The sequence below is a fragment of the Microcaecilia unicolor genome, chromosome 3 (assembly GCF_901765095.1).
Source record: "Microcaecilia unicolor chromosome 3, aMicUni1.1, whole genome shotgun sequence".
NCBI lineage: Eukaryota > Metazoa > Chordata > Amphibia > Gymnophiona > Siphonopidae > Microcaecilia > Microcaecilia unicolor.
In genome coordinates this window covers 107,119,869-107,135,876 of record NC_044033.1, presented here as the reverse complement: position 1 = coordinate 107,135,876, position 16,008 = coordinate 107,119,869, and the positions used below count along the sequence as shown (strand labels likewise).

Here is a 16,008-nt window from a genome sequence, read left to right as displayed (position 1 = left end):
CGTCTCTCTCTGGTTTTTGTGCTCCGTAACCCGCTTTCCTCCCTGTATATATAGCGCACAGACAGGTTAGCCTGGGAATGCAGCTCCTGGTTTCACGTGCCTGTGTTTTGACAGATCAGGTTTCACTGTTTTAGCTCCTATCGGCCAAAGCCTGGTTTGTGCTGTGTAGTAATTGGCTGGAGCTAGAGAGAAGCATTTCCTTGTTAGCTGTTAGTGAAGTGTTGGAAGCTCCGGCAGAGTTGTTACTGACACAAACGATTGTGATGCAAGAGGAAGTCAAAACTCGCGCTGTCATATTTTTTCCTGCATGGTTCGTCTAATAGTGGCAAGATGTGTTGCTGTTGTTGTAACCAAGGAGGTTGGATAAAACAGGAGATGAAGTGAGCCTATCTAGCCAGTACATGCACACTCCACCACCACACATAATCCCACATACCCATAAATATGCACTCCTCTACCCCTCCCACACACTCACATGCTTCCCATGTGCCCCAACACACATATGCTCTATTTCATGCTCCCCTCGTCCCCCAGATTCTGTATATTCTTACCAGCCCATGGACCTGTATGCACACACACACCTTCATTACATACAGCCCTTTAGACCCCAAATAATCCCCGTTTCCCCTAATACACATCTACCCCATATGTGTCATAACCTCACCCATCCACCCACTCTCACATACACACACAACCCCCTAGTATAAACCTCCCACACCCATACACCTCTTCTATGAGCATATATTGGAAAGCATTCACAAAGCCATACCTCAACATGCTTTTCTTACTAGTTATACTTTCCAATAATGGATCATTGGAAATAATTATTAAAAAAAAGGTCCCCCTCATCCTGTTTGTTTGTTTGTAGGTACTGTAATGCTTCAAAAGAGGTGGGAAATCAAACTTGGCATGAGGAAGAAAATATGAATATCTCAAATGGGTTTGAAAATGGGTCTGTATTTTCACAGATCCAGCTTCCAAAAATATCAATATAACTCTGTCGGAAATCCTCTTCTCATTTTTCCAGCAGTTTGGCCCAGAGGCATACAAATGCCAACATATCCCCAGCAATAAAACTCCCCACCTATACACACTCATTTCCCCAATACAGAAAGCCTCCAACTTCCCAAATATACAAACAGCCACACATCCTACTCACCTGTCACACACCCTGCCTTAGTTATATGTACACCATAGGCACATAAACCTTCACAAACACATACAGTTTACCATCCTGCACACACTCCCTCACCCTGACTCCCCACCCCACAACCCATTTACTCACACCTACACACATACACTCCAATACACATGCCTCTCACATACATATTTACACCCTTCTCACTGACTACTCCACATTCACCCAGTTCTGTACAGACTCTCACATCATGCACATACACCACCCACACACATATACACACATCAGATACACACATCTCCATCCATTCCAAAGCATACAACCCCACACCCTATGCACAAACCCACATTGCACGTACCTTACACACAGTCCCCCAGATTCTATACATGGTACCAAAAGATCAGCCCATAAATTTAGGCACACATCCAAGATATGTGCATATCTAGATTAGTTTCAGATAGGCTGGAGTGGGCTTTGATGGCAACTGCAGTAGTTAGAACATAAGGACAGAGCCAGACTTCTAACATAGTAAGATAGTAAGTGATGGCAGATAAAGACCTGTACGGTCCACTCAGTCTGCCCAGCAAGATAAACTCATTTTACTTGATATGCAATACATTATGTATACCCGAGTTTAATTTGTCCTTGCCATTCTCAGGGCATAGACCGTATAAGTCTGCCCAGCAGTCTTCTTGTACTAAAAGTTCTAAAGATAATGTCAAAACCTCTTAATATTTACACTCAGGCCCATCCCTATCCAGTCACGATAAGGGCGTAGACCGTAGAAGTCTGCCCAGCAGTGGTTTTGCTTCCCAATTACCAGCATCGCCACCCAATCTCCGCTAAGATTCCGTAGATCCATTCCTTCTAAACAGGATTCCTTTGTGTTTATCCCACACATGTTTGAATTTTGTTACCATTTTCATCTCCACCACCTCCTGCGGGAGGGGATTCCACTTATCCACCACCCTTTCTGTGAAAAAATACTTCCTGACATTACTCCTGAGTCTGCCCCCCTTCAACCTCAATTCATGTCCTCTAGTTCTACCACCTTCCCATCTCCAGAAAAGGTTTGTTTGCAGATTAATACCTTTCAAATATTTGAACATCTGTATCCTGTCACCCCTGTTTCTCCTTTCCTCCAAAGTATACATGTTGAGGTCTGCAAGTCTCTCGTACAATTTGCAATGTAAATCCCATTCCATTTTCGTAGCTTTTCTTTGCACCGCTTCCAGTGTTTTTACATCCTTAGCTAGATATGGCCTCCAAAACTGAACACAATACTCCAAGTATTCTACAGTCTATGTCCCAGAAACTACAAATAAAGACCATGATCAAGTATATAATCTCACGTTCATTGTTGATTTAATCTTGAATTGAAAATGAATATGACTGTTGGGCAGACTGGATGGACTGTTTAGGTCTTTATCTGCCGCCACTTACTATGTTATTATGTGACTATGTAGTTAATGAGCTAACAGCAATGAATTAATAAGCCTTAACAATCTATAATACCACTTAATTTGCACTAATTTGGATTTACACATGCATCTTCCTGTGCACTATTTTATAACACTCTGTGCCTAAATCCTCTAGCACATACCTGAAAAGAAGGTATGGCCAGGGGACGGACATGGGCGTTCCCAAAGGTTGTGCGCAGTTTTATAGAATAGCGCCATTTGTGTGCTGAAATGCGATGTGTTCCACACTGGCATTTACAACAGATGCCAGATGGCATAAATTCCAGCACTCAACTTTAGGCACAGGAATTGGCTCTAAGTGTTATTCTATAAAACGTGGTCATCTGGCAGCCCTCTATATAGATTAGCGTTTAACGCCAATTTCTTTTGGCCCTGATTTTTGAGCACCATTTACTGAATCTAGACCAATGTAACTATACCTTTTCTTAACCCCTTGTTACAATATCAGCTACAGAAGTCCAGATTCGTTGATGTTCTCCAGACCCTGTGGGACTGCTGACAATTCATATTCAATAAACTTTATTGTCATGATCATCGATTGTACATGTGTGGCTAAATACATAAAGATTTCACTTCCTCCTGTATCACAATCATTTCTGTCAATAGAAAGTTTGTCGGAGCTTCCAACACACCACTAACAGCTAACAAGGAAATGCTCCTCTCTAGCTCCAGCCAATTACTACACAGCACAAACCAGGTTTTGGCCAATAGGAGCTAAAACAGTGAAACCTGATCTGCCAAAACACAGGCACGTGAAACCAGGAGCTGCATTTCCAGGCTGATCTGTCTGTGCTCTATATATACAGGGAGGAAAGCGGGTGACGGAGCACAAAAACCAGAGAGAGAAGAGAAGCGTTAGAGAACTTTGGAGCTCTCAGACGACCGGAGATATTATGGGTCTTTTATTGAGCCGAGTCCATGAAGCTCTGACGAGTTTCTATGGCATGAATGCTCGGATCCTGTTGCTGGGGCTGGATGCTGCTGGCAAAACAACCATCATCTATAAACTGAAACTAAATGAGACGGTCACCACCATCCCCACCATTGGCTTCAACGTAGAAACGGTGCAGCCGATCAAGAATGTGACATTCACTGTCTGGGATGTCGGTGGCCAAGAAAAGATCAGAGTCCTGTGGAAGCACTACTACATAAACACTGACGGGCTGGTGTTCGTAGTGGACAGTGCAGACGCTGAAAGGTTCACTGAAGCCAAAGTAGAGCTGGAAGCCATCCTAGAACATGATGAAATGAAAGGTGTTCCCTTCGTGATCCTGGCCAACAAACAGGACCTGCCCGGAGCCAGACGACCTCAGGAAGTGGCGGAGAAGCTGGAGCTGAGGAAGCTGAGAGGGCATGAGTGGCATGTGCAGGGCTGCTGTGCCACCATTGGTGACGGGCTGGTGGAGGGATTGGAGAAGCTCTCGGAAATGGTGAAGCAGCGCAAGACCAGAGGGTTCTAGAGATAGTTCAGAACTATGTCACTGTCAGCACCCATCACAGCAACAAGAACCTTTTGGAACTACTTTTCTGTTTGGGCACAAATCTAGATGATGCATATAAGGTTATGAAATTTCTGCTTGCTCGTTTATAAATTCTTCAGGTCTCTCATGCAGTGGAAAGGATGAAGACAACAAAGAAATTAGATTAGTGTGAGGCCTTGTTGTTCGCATACGTTAAGGCATGCTCATATAACCACTTCATTTACAATATTTTATGTGGGTTTTTTTTCATTGTATTAAGTACACAATATAATTATGCCTGTGCAGGGACTTGTACATGATTTGTGATTTGAAGCTTAACATATCCATATAGACTGTCCAACCTTTTTCTGTCAGGGGTCATATTTCATATTTTGTAACATTTGGTGTCAAAACGCACTATCATATTTTGCTGCATGGTTCGTCTTTGCTTAATAGTGGCAAAATATGATAGTGCATTGTCCCCTCTCCAGCTTTCACCCACTCTCTCACTTTCTTTCAAGTATGTACCCCTCCCCTCAGCCTTCACCCAATCTCTCTCTCTCATGTACCCCCCCCCCCCCACCAAAAAAAAATCTTCACCCAGTTTCTTTTCCCTCACCTGGCTTCAGCTGCAAAAGAAACAGCAGGATTCCTGCTTCTCCAGTAGGACATGGCTCTCTGCAACCTTGAGCCACATAGTGCTGGAAGTTTGGGTTGGTCTCACAAGACTTTAAACCACACGACCAACGTAAACTTCTGGTACCAAGCTTACACAGAGCTGAGTCGTAGTGGGGAATCAGGAATCCCACACCACAAGAATTACCAAGCTTCTGAGGGGCAGAAAAAAAATCACTTGGTGAGACAGATTCTGGCCTGCAAGCCACAGGTTGGACAAGCCTGACATAGACAATTCAAATCATGTTTACAGCTGGGCTTAGAGTTAGAAAAATTAGTTGATAGTTTTGAAATTGTGGCAGATTTGCATATTCTAGTTTACTTAATCCAGAACACATTTCATAGAAAAATCTTTGAATTTTTAAACATTGTAATTGAAAAATAAAAATGTTCATCCTTTTCTTGTGTGTATCAGGATCGTTATTCTCATTTCATGTTTCTTTTTAACTTTTCTGTCCCTTTTCTGTTAGGTTTCATCTTTTCCCCTCCCTCCCCCAGCTCAGTCACTGGTGCACCAAAGATCAGAAACAAATGTGGGTGCTAGAGCTATTAGCACCATACTAGCGCCCGCATTTACTCCTGTCCCATGATCAGAGCGTGTGAAACAATGAGCTCGCCAGCTCTGAGTGCAAGTGGCATGCAAAACAGGCCATTACCTATTCCTCCCCAATGCTCAGGCAGCACGCCAAACATTGGTACTACTCCTGCAGCAAACCCTATGCCAGCTTGGGTACATTTTTTTTTGTCCACAGCCCATATTGTGCTGTGGGAAAACTCCTTTTTGGAGGACTTATGAGAAGACTCTAGAGGTTTAATGTCTTGTCTTTATAAGTATCAGTAAAAACAATCTCAACAGTACTGGAGGATGACTGGGATGCAATGGAGAAGGCTTTATTGTAAGTTTCTATATCCGTCCCAATTCAGGAAAGTGCAGTTAAAGTGATGTACTGGTGGTATCTTACTCCAGTCTGTCTTCATCACATTTCCTGAAACAGCTCCACGTTGTTGGAGAGGATGTGGTGAGTCTGGAACTGCATCAGGGGCATAGCCAGACCTTGAGGTGAGGGGGGCACATTTTGGCCGCCACCCCACCACCCCCCCCCTTCGCTGCCCACTGCCACCACAAATACCTTGGCTGGCAGGGGTCCCCAACCCCCACAAGCTGAAGACTTCATCCAGTGCTGGCCTCCGTGCCGCCGCATTGCCTGCCCTCTCTTCCAGCATGCTCCTTTTAATGAAACTGAGAAATTTGACTAAAAGGAGCATGCCCGACATGAGGGGAAGAGAGAGCAGAGCAAGCAGTGCGGCGGCAGCACCACCACAGACCAGCGCTGGATGAAGTCTTCAGCTGGCGGGGGTTGGAGACCCCCGCCAGCTAACCAGGAGCCCAGAGCAAATGGGGGGGGGCAGGCCCCCGTGACCCCACCTAGCTATGCCACTGAACTGCGTAAAAACTAAAGCACAGTGGAGCGCTGTTCAACACAGATTCCAGAGATGGTTGGCTTGTCTGATTTTGTGGCACCCAGCAATAATTTTGTTTCATAAAAGGTTACCTGGTCTCACACGCTTTCAATCATTCCTGGTGTGTCATGCTGAGAATTGCCAGAATTACTTTGGCAGCTTATTGGAAGTAGACCACCTTTGGTGAATAAACTCTGGTATCTCTGTGACAAGGAGTGCTTGATGGCTGTTTGGAATCATTCTCTTTCTAACTGGGAGTTGTTCCTTTCGCACTGTTCATTTTGATATATGTTGGTTGGGATTGGGGTGGAGGATGGGGACACAATTTTCTACATTTTGGTTACAGACTGATTTGATGAGGACCCGGGTTTTGGACTGTCCTCTTGATCTTTCACCAGAAAAAGAGCAGGGAGGGTGCAGGATAGGTGTGGGGTGGGGGGAGGGGGAGGGAGAGAAAAACTTAAAAAAAAAAAAGAGAGTGAGCAAAAATGGGATTCATGGATGAATAGCAAGGCAGAAACTGTTGCTATCTAAGAGAAATATCAATGCTCGTTACACATTTGGCAAAAACATACCTTGCTGTGCCCTCATTTAAATGTGAGCATGTTATGATATATCTGTAACTCAATTGTGCTGTGAACTACAGGCTTGCTGTAATTCTTATAAATTGTAATCCTTTGGCCCGCTTTGAGCACATGTTCCCTATGTAGCATGGGCTTTTCTTATTTGATTTGCTCTGTCTTAAAGCTCCTTCTCCCCCCCCCCCCCCCCCCCAATGTACCTGAGGTAAAATAATCTTTGTTTGTGAGCTTTATGTTTTATAAACCTTCTGCTGAGTCCTCGTCAAACATCCTGAAAATGTGTTATGTTTTTACCTGAAAGTTTATTACAACTTTCACCAGCAAGCCAGAGGAATCCTATTTATTCCAATCACAAAATGTCCTCCACTAGATTAATATTATTATTAACATTTGTATAGCACTACCAGATGCTCAGAACTTTAACTCTGTAAGAGTTAAGTTATAAGCACTACCAACAGAAGTAAGAACAGTACTGCCAATTCTTAACCACAACTAACACTAAAGAAAGCCTTTTGGGATAATATTCTATGGACAGATGAGTCAAAAGCAGGGGCGTATCTGGACTCTGGCGGTAGGGGGGGGGGCAGAGCCAGAGAGAGGGGGCACATTTTAACCCCCCCCCCAACGACCCCCCCCTCGCCGCCGCCACTGCCACCATTGCCAGAACCTCCCCACCAACGACTCTCCACCCTCCCCCCCGCCGTCAACCCTCCCCCGCTGCCGTTGTTTACCTTTGCTGGCAGGGGACCCCAACCCCCGCCAGCCGACCCGACGTCTTTAAAGTTCTTCTTCGGCCTCCGTGGCCGTGCTGTAGTTGACTGTTCAATCCAGTTCGGAGTCTGACGTCCCAGCACGTTGTCCTGCACGTACAATGTGCTGGGACATCAGACTCCGAACTGGATTGAACAGTCAACTACAGCACGGCCACGGAGGCCGAAGAAGAACTTTAAAGACGTCGGGTCAGCTGGCGGGGGTTGGGGTCCCCCGCCAGCTGAAGAAATATCTTTAAAGGCGGCAAGCGGACCTCGGCTGGCAGGGGGTTGGGGTCCCCTGCCAGCAAAGGTAAACAACGGCAGCGGGGAGGGTTGACGGCGGTAGGGGGTTCCAGGGCAAAATCTGCGGGGGCCCAGGCCCCTGTGGCCCCACGCAGATACGCCCCTGGTCAAAAGTAGAACTCTTGACAACACAGGTCCTGTTCCTTAGCATCTGCAGCAGATGAATCCAGAGACAGGTTGGTTGTGACCATCTACCAGCAGGTGGCGATATAGTGCACTGATTTTTACTCTGTCGTATTGGACGGTGTGCTCTTGGAACGTTTAGTATTCTCTATCTCCAGCAGGCGGGTGGACGGTCTTCTGCCTGCTCCTAGATTCATCTGGCTGCAGCTTCTGTTTCAGATTTTCTGGGTCAGAAAGCTTAGGGGTGGCTAGGCTGAGCGGTGCCAGCTTTACGGGGGCACACCTGGTGAGACCAGGTTCCTCCCCCACCCTGGTAGACTCTCCAGCCCTTTGCCACCTTCTCCTGTGGAGGAGTAGCCTAGTGGTTAGTGCAGCGGACTTTGATCCTGGGGAACTGGGTTCGATTCCCACTGCAGCTCCTTGTGACTGTGGGCAAGTCACTTAACCCTCCATTGCCCCAGGTACAAAATAAGTACCTGTATATATGTAAACCACTTTGAATGTAGTTGCAAAATACCACAGAAAGGCAGTATATCAAGTCCCATTTCCCTTTCTTCATAGCACCTCCGTTAAAGATAAATATTGAAAAAAAAAAAGCAGAGGTGAATGACATCTGGTGTTTGCAGCACTGTTTGTGCTGTGTGGGCTGTTGAAGAGAGTGAACTGTTAGGCTCTGTTTACAGCACTGCTTCCTGCAACATCTGGACTCTCCTTAGGGTGTGTGCCCTTCTCTTCTTTTTGAGAGGGGGGGGGGGGGGATTCCCAGTCTTTTCAGTCCCACATATGGTGGCAGAGGTTGTTAAGCGCTGTTCCTGGCAAACATCGAGATTCTATCCGAGCGGGTTTTCAATCTCAGAGCCTGTCAGTGGAGCAGCAGATTTGGGCATGAGTGTTTCCCACATTCAGGATGTGCACCTGTCTTCTCCCTTCGCTGCTGTGGTGTCAATGGCCGTGTTGGATTGCTGTGCAGCTGATGCCATGGTGGCGGGAGTTGTGTTGCAGGGAGTCGACTTGGTTTTGGGTCAGACTTTGCATTCAGGAACCGAGTGTTGGGTGCTTCTGGGCGGTCCAGGGGACAAAAAGCCAGATCTCCCTTTTTCCCTGGACTTTGTGTTGCTGTTATACAAAGCTTTTCTTTTGAAACGGGTGCAACTGGTGTCTGGAGTGACATTGCAGCTTCCTGGACTCTCCTTGGACCCTACAGCTCTCCAAGGTGTGTGTGTGGGGTCCCAAACAGCCTCATTTGGAGTCCATTTCGGAGGGGGGGGGTCTCTTGCTCCTTTATCGCCAGTCCCCTCAGAGGGGAATTTATCTGCTCCATCTCTTACCTCGTGGAAGTTAGAAGGCCTTGAGGAGGGGGAGCTGATTGGAGAAGAAACAGATGATCCCACAGCGGTTTGGGTATTCCATAAGGATGAACTCCCGACCTTCATTACTAAGGCCTTGCAAGTTTTAAATATTTCAGCCCCTGAAGTGCAGCCCACAGCGACAGTGAATCCCAAGATGTCCAGTAGCTGCAGGCCTCCAAAGGCCTTTCCAGTGCATGAAGCTATGCAAGAACTAATTTCTGCATAGTGGGCTACACCAGACGCTAACCTAGGGGTGGCTAAGGCAATGTCTCATCTCTATCTGGTGGCCTAGGTGGAGCTGGACCATGTGGTGTTGCCAAGAGTGGATGCTTTGGTGGCAGCAGTCACAAAAATGACTACCTTACTGGTGGAAGGAGGCATAGCTCTTAAGGATGTCCAGGCCTGCAAGCTGGAGTCAGCATGGAAGCTTTCTTTTGAGGTCTCCACCCTGGCTTTACGAGCAGCAGTATGCAGCTCTTATGTGGCCCACATGTGCCATTTGTGGGTCAAGCAGGCAGCTGATGCCATGCTGGAGGCCAGAGCTCAGCCGCCCTCAAGTTTCCAAATGTGGAGACCGGACTAGCATGTTTGGCAGACGCCTTATATGACCCGGTTCATATGTCAGCCAAGCAGATCTCCCTCACTGTAGTCTCACGATGCTTATTGTGGCTGCACCATTGGGTGGCTGCCCTTTAAGGGCAAGCTCTTATTTGGGGAGGACTAGCTGGTGAAGGATCTAGGGGATTCTAAGTCTCAGCGTCTGCCAGAGAACAAACCCCATCCTCCAGGGAAGAGGCCGGGATTATTATTTTTTTTTTTTTGCAACTGTCTATCAGCAGAAGCAGTCCTTTCGTTCAGATCTGCGCTCAGAGGGTACTTCAGCCTGAGCCCCCTCTGCCCCACAGCCTTCAAAATGATGGTTTGTTGGCCCACTCTATTCCAAGCATAGGGGGACAGCTGTCTCTTTTTTACAAAGAGTGTGCCAAAATCACATCAGACCAGCTACCCAGAAAGTTGATTTCTTCCTTCCTTTCCACAGAAATAATACAATCTTTTCCTATGACACACACAGAATTTCACAGTTTACTTTTGAGCAAAGGTACTTCTACAAGTAATTTGAGGATTTATCACTTGTGAGTCATATGCAGTATATAGTTCCCATTATCCATGATAATTGAGAATAAAATATCTCTCAGACAGGAAACCATCATGTGTTTCCTAGTTGTATAAAGTTCTTGTTCTTTTTTTTTATGTGTATGTGTGTAACTGTAGGTGCACTTGTTCTCGTAAGCTTCCAAGGCTGGTGTCATGATTGTTGCAGTTGTCTAGATCTTGCCATGTCTGAGTACATGGAACCCCACAGTATACCTTGAAGAAAGTCACAGCATGATGGCTGAAACGTTGGTTCAACTTACTCAGACGCGGCAAGACCAGGACAACTGCAACAAACTTGCTGCACTTGTTTCTCACAACACACAGCTAGTTTTGGTACAGCAATTACTAAAAACTTCAGTCCAATCATTCCAAATTCATACGGACTTTTTTTCACGTTTACTGTTTTTATTATTTTTTAAGCATATTTAGCACTCATGAAATGAGCTAAATTTAGATTACAGGACAGCGTTAAGATGGGGGAATGAGGGAACAAATGTGCTAAAACAATCCTGAACCCACCATATCCTGGACAATGTTTCAGAACACCCAGTGCAAGAACAGTGGCCCTGAAATTCTCCCTTGCCCTGGGAATAGCCGTGTTGGGGAAAGTCACAAATGTCACATCTACACTGCTTAAATGTAGGGTCCATTACTATTGTCAAAATGTAATTCCATAGTGTCCCACAGATCAATCCAGAGACTGGTGGGTTATGTCCCTCTGCCAGCAGGAGGGCATAGAGAGAACTTCTGAGGCTGCCTATATGTGGTCATGTGTAGCCACCCAAACCTCAGTATTCTCTCTAACTAGCAGGTGGTGGTCATAACTCTGCAGCTCTGGTTTGTGGGGCTCCTCGCCTATTCCCTTGGGCCAAGTTGAGCTTCCCTAAGGGGTTGAGGGCTCGCTAGGTGCTGAGCGGGAATATCTGGTGGTGCCAGGTCCCTCCCTTCCTTCCCCCTCCCGCCGGACCCCCTTTGGCAGCACGTGAATCAGTTAATCTCCTGTTTATGAAAGGTAAAAAAAAAAAAGGTTTGTGGCTGGCACTCACAGTGAGAGATTCTCTGGTTAGAGTGGAAGAAGTTTAGAGTTGCACGGCGTTATCGTTCGGGCAGAGCCGTTTCGTTTACGAAACTGCGGTTTCCTCAAAAGCAGCAGTCCTTTTGTGAAGAACGCCACTCAGGCGGAGCTTCCGCAAGACCAACCACGGGGCCTCGGTCCATCTCCCGGCTTTGATAGGGGGACGGCTGTCCCTTTTTCTGGGAGAATGGGCCAGGGTCACCTCAGACAAGGGGGTGTTGGAGGTAATCCGAAACGGGTACAAACTCTTCGAGTGTGACATTTTCGGATGGAGACTCTTCGCTCCGTCATTGTCGCAGTACAGCCAGGGGAGTTTCTTACTTCTCTTGATCTCAAGGTGGCTTATTTGCAAGTTCTCATTTGGCTGCAGCATCATCGGTTTCTGCGATTCTAGGCCAACATTTTCAGTTTCGGGCGCTTCCCTTCGGGTTGGCAACTGCCCCCAGGACCTTTTCCAAGATCATGGTGGTGTTCGCAGTGTTTCTCCTCAGAGAAGGGGTGCAAGTGCATCCGTATCTTGACAATTGGCTGATTCGGGTGCCGTCCTTCCAGGACAGTGTACAGGCGATGGACAGGGTTATCAGTCTGCTGCGGTCGTTGTGTTGGGTCATCAACCTGGAAAAAAGAATCATTTGATTCCTTCTCAATCCCTGGAGTATCTTGGTCAGGCAGAGTATTCTTGCTGGAGAATCGGAAGCTAAAGCTCCAGGCGCCGGTTTGGAACTTATTGCGCATTCAGGCTCCCAGGTCCTGGGATTATGTTCAGGTGTTGGGATCCATGGCGGCCACTGTGAAGGCGGTGCTGTGGGCAAGGAGTCACATGAGACCTCTTCAGAAGTCGCTACTGAGCCGTTGGTCTCCGGTGTCGGAGGATTACAGTGTTTGCCTTCCCTGGGAACCGTTGGTCAGGATGGGCTTGCGTTGGTGGCTGAGGTTCGACAAGTTGGGGCTGGGGATGCCCCTGGCAGTTCCGAGCTGGGTAGTGGTAACTACGGATGCCAGTCTTTCCAGACAGGGAGCCTATTGTCTGGGTCTCACAGCACAGGGTTCTTGGTCTCCGGAGGAACATCCTTGGTCCATCAATCGGTTGGAGCTGAGGGCGATTCAGCTGGCGTTGCAGGCCTTTCATGCAGTGGTTGCAGGGAAACCTGTGTGGGTCCTCTCCAACAAGGCAACAGCCAGGGAGGCACCGAGTGTGTGCCACTGGCCAAGGAAGTGATGTGGCTGTGCCATTGGGAGGAGGTGCACTTGCCTCAGCTGTCGGTGGCACACATAGCAGGCTCCCTGAACATCGAAGAAAACTTTTTGAGTCAGCATGCGGAGTGGGAGCTCTCCGAGCAGGCGTTTTCATTGATAGGAGGAAATGTCCTATTGTGGATTAAAAACTGGTTGAAGAGAGAGTGGGGTTAAATGGGCAGTATTCACAATGGAGAAGGGTAGTTAGTGGGGTTCCTCAGGGGTCCGTGCTAGGACCGCTGCTTTTTAATATATTTATAAATGATTTAGAGATGGGAGTAACTAGCGAGGTAATTAAATTTGCTGATGACACAAAGTTATTCAAAGTCGTTAAATCGCGACAGGATTGTGAAAAATTACAAGAGGACCTTACGAGACTGGGAGACTGGGCGGCTAAATGGCAGATGATGTTTAATGTGAGCAAGTGCAAGGTGATGCATGTGGGAAAAAAGAACCCGAATTATAGCTACGTCATGCAAGGTTCCACGTTAGGAGTTACGGACCAAGAAAGGGATCTGGGTGTCGTCGTCGATAACACACTGAAACCTTCTGCTCAGTGTGCTGCTGCGGCTAAGAAAGCGAATAGAATGTTGGGTATTATTAGGAAAGGTATGGAAAACAGGTGTGAGGATGTTATAATGCCGTTGTATCGCTCCATGGTGCGACCGCACCTTGAGTATTGTGTTCAATTCTGGTCGCCGCATCTCAAGAAAGATATAGTAGAATTGGAAAAGGTGCAGCGAAGGGCAACTAAAATGATAGCGGGGATGGGACGACTTCCCTATGAAGAAAGACTAAGGAGGCTAGGGCTATACAGCTTGGAGAAGAGACGGCTGAGGGGAGACATGATAGAGGTATATAAAATAATGAGTGGAGTGGAACAGGTGGATGTGAAGCATCTGTTCACGCTTTCCAAAAATACTAGGACTAGGGGGCATGCGATGAAACTACAGTGTAGTAAATTTAAAACAAATCGGAGAAAATTTTTCTTCACCCAACGTGTAATTAAACTCTGGAATTCGTTGCCGGAGAAAGTGGTGAAGGCGGTTAGCTTAGCAGAGTTTAAAAAGGGGTTGGACAGTTTCCTAAAGGGCAAGTCCATAAACCGCTACTAAACGGACTTGGAAAAATCCAAAATTCCAGGAATAACATGTATAGAATGTTTGTACGTTTGGGAAGCTTGCCAGGTGCCCTTGGCCTGGATTGGCCGCTGTCGTGGACAGGATGCTGGGCTCGATGGACCCTTGGTCTTTTCCCAGTATTACTTATGTACTTATGTACTTATGATCACGAGCTGATGGGGAGTTCCTGCTATGGACCTGATGGTGCGTGCAGTCAACTCCAAGGTACTGCAATTTTTCAGCAGAGACAGGGATCCCCCGTCTCTGGGGATCGATGCGCTTCTTCAGCCATGGCCTCTGGCAGAGCTCCTCTATATGTATTTCCGCCGTGGCCCATGTTGGGCAGGATTCTAGGTCGAGTGGCTTGTCACCCGGGCTGCGTTTTTCTAGTGGGTCCAGATTGGCCCAGGCGTCCGTGGTACGCGGTTCTTGTTCATCTTCTCATCGCCAACCCGTTACAGCTTCCTGCACGTCGGGGGGTTGTTGCATCAGGGTCCCATCGTTATGGAGGGTCCATCCCCGTTTGGTCTTATGGCATGACTATTGAGGGCGAGTTTGAGGAAAAAGGGTTATCCAGACAAAGTGATTGCCACTATGCTGCGAGCTAGAAAGCGTTCCACCTCTACGGCGAACGCGTGGGTGCGGCGAACCTTTGAGTCTTGGTGTATGGTAGCACGGATATCGCCTTTTTCAGCTTCGGTGGCTTCAATCCTGGTTTTTTTGAAGGATGGCCTCAAGAAAGGGCTGTCTTTGAGCTCTCTTAAGGTTCAAGTGGCTGCTTTAGCATGTTTCAGGGGATGTTTACGGGGCTCTTCTCTTGCCTCTCACCCAGATATTGTTCATTTTCTGCGAGGGGTGAATCATCTGTGTCCTCCGCGGAGCTCGATAATTCCTGCTTGGAATCTTAATTTGGTGCTATGGGCTTTGCAACGGCCTCCTTTTGAGCCTTTGTCTCTTTTGTCGGTGAAGGATTTGACATTGAAAGTGTTTTTAGTCACTATTTCTTTGGCGAGGAGTTTCCGAACTACAGGCGTTGTCCTGTTGGGATCCTTTTCTTACCTTTACAGAAGCAGGGGTGACGCTGTGAACAGTTCCTTCGTTTCTGCCTAAAATTGTGTCACGTTTTCATATGAATCAACAGCTCTGTCTTCCCTCTTTTCGGAGGGAGGATCATCCTTCGGAGTTTTGCGCGCTCAGATGTCTGGATGTAAGGCAAGCGATCATCAGAAATTTGGAGGTTACGAATGACTTCCGTTGCTCTGATCATGTTTGTGCTTTTTACGGGTCGTAAAAAGGGACAGCTGGCTTCTCAGGCTACAATAGCACGCTGGGTGAAGGAAGCAATGGCTTCAGAGTACATCGCTTCGGGGAAGGATCTGCCTACTCGACTGCGAACTCATTCCACTGGAACGCAAGCGACTTCTATGGCAGAGTCGAGATTGGTGTCCTTAGAGGACATTTGTAGATCGACGACTTGGGCGTTGGTACATACCTTTTCAAAGCACTATCGTTTGGACGTAGCAGCAAGGGCTGATGCTGCCTTCGGTGCTTCGGTCCTGTAAACTGGGAGCTCTGGGTCCCTCCCTACAGAAGAACTGCTTGGGTACATCCCACCAGTCTCTGGATTGATCTGTGGGACGCTATGGAAGGTAAAATTATGTTTCTTACCTGATAACTTTCTTTCCATTAGTCCCGACAGATCAATCCAGAGGCCTGCCCTAGAATTTCTGCTTATCTTGTTTGTTTGGTATCTGTTTCAAGTTTGCAGTTGATGTTTTAGATGTTCATTATGGTTTGTCAAATGTTGCAATGAATCTCTTTATTTGCTGTGAGCTGCATGAGTTCCTCCCGCTTTTGCAGTGGCAAAGTTTGTGTAAAGTGTCTGAAGACAGGAGAATAACTCTATAGTTGGGTGTTGAAGGTCCACATGGCTTTGGTATCGACAATACTGAGGTTTGGGTGGCTACACATGACCACATATAGGGAGCCTCAGAAGTTATCTCCACCTGCTGGCAGAGGGACATAACCCACCAGTCTCTGGATTGATCTGTCGGGACTAATGGAAAGAAAATTATCAGGTAAGAAACATAATTTTACC

General features: G+C 47.0%; 1 protein-coding gene across 1 annotated transcript; it reads left to right on the top strand.

Moving 5' to 3' along the window:
* The first annotated feature begins 3,367 nt into the window (after window positions 1-3,367).
* Window positions 3,368-4,657, top strand: LOC115465624 (ADP-ribosylation factor-like). Its single transcript, XM_030196236.1, has one exon. It carries the CDS (start codon window positions 3,513-3,515, stop codon window positions 4,077-4,079), a length of 567 nt encoding a protein of 188 aa, XP_030052096.1. The 5' UTR covers window positions 3,368-3,512; the 3' UTR covers window positions 4,080-4,657.
* The last annotated feature ends 11,351 nt before the right edge of the window (window positions 4,658-16,008 follow it).

What these genes read in the sequence shown, in the direction of transcription:
- LOC115465624 (XM_030196236.1), top strand. Translation starts at nt 3,513, where the DNA reads ATGGGTCTTTTATTGAGCCGAGTCCATGAAGCTCTGACGAGTTTCTAT.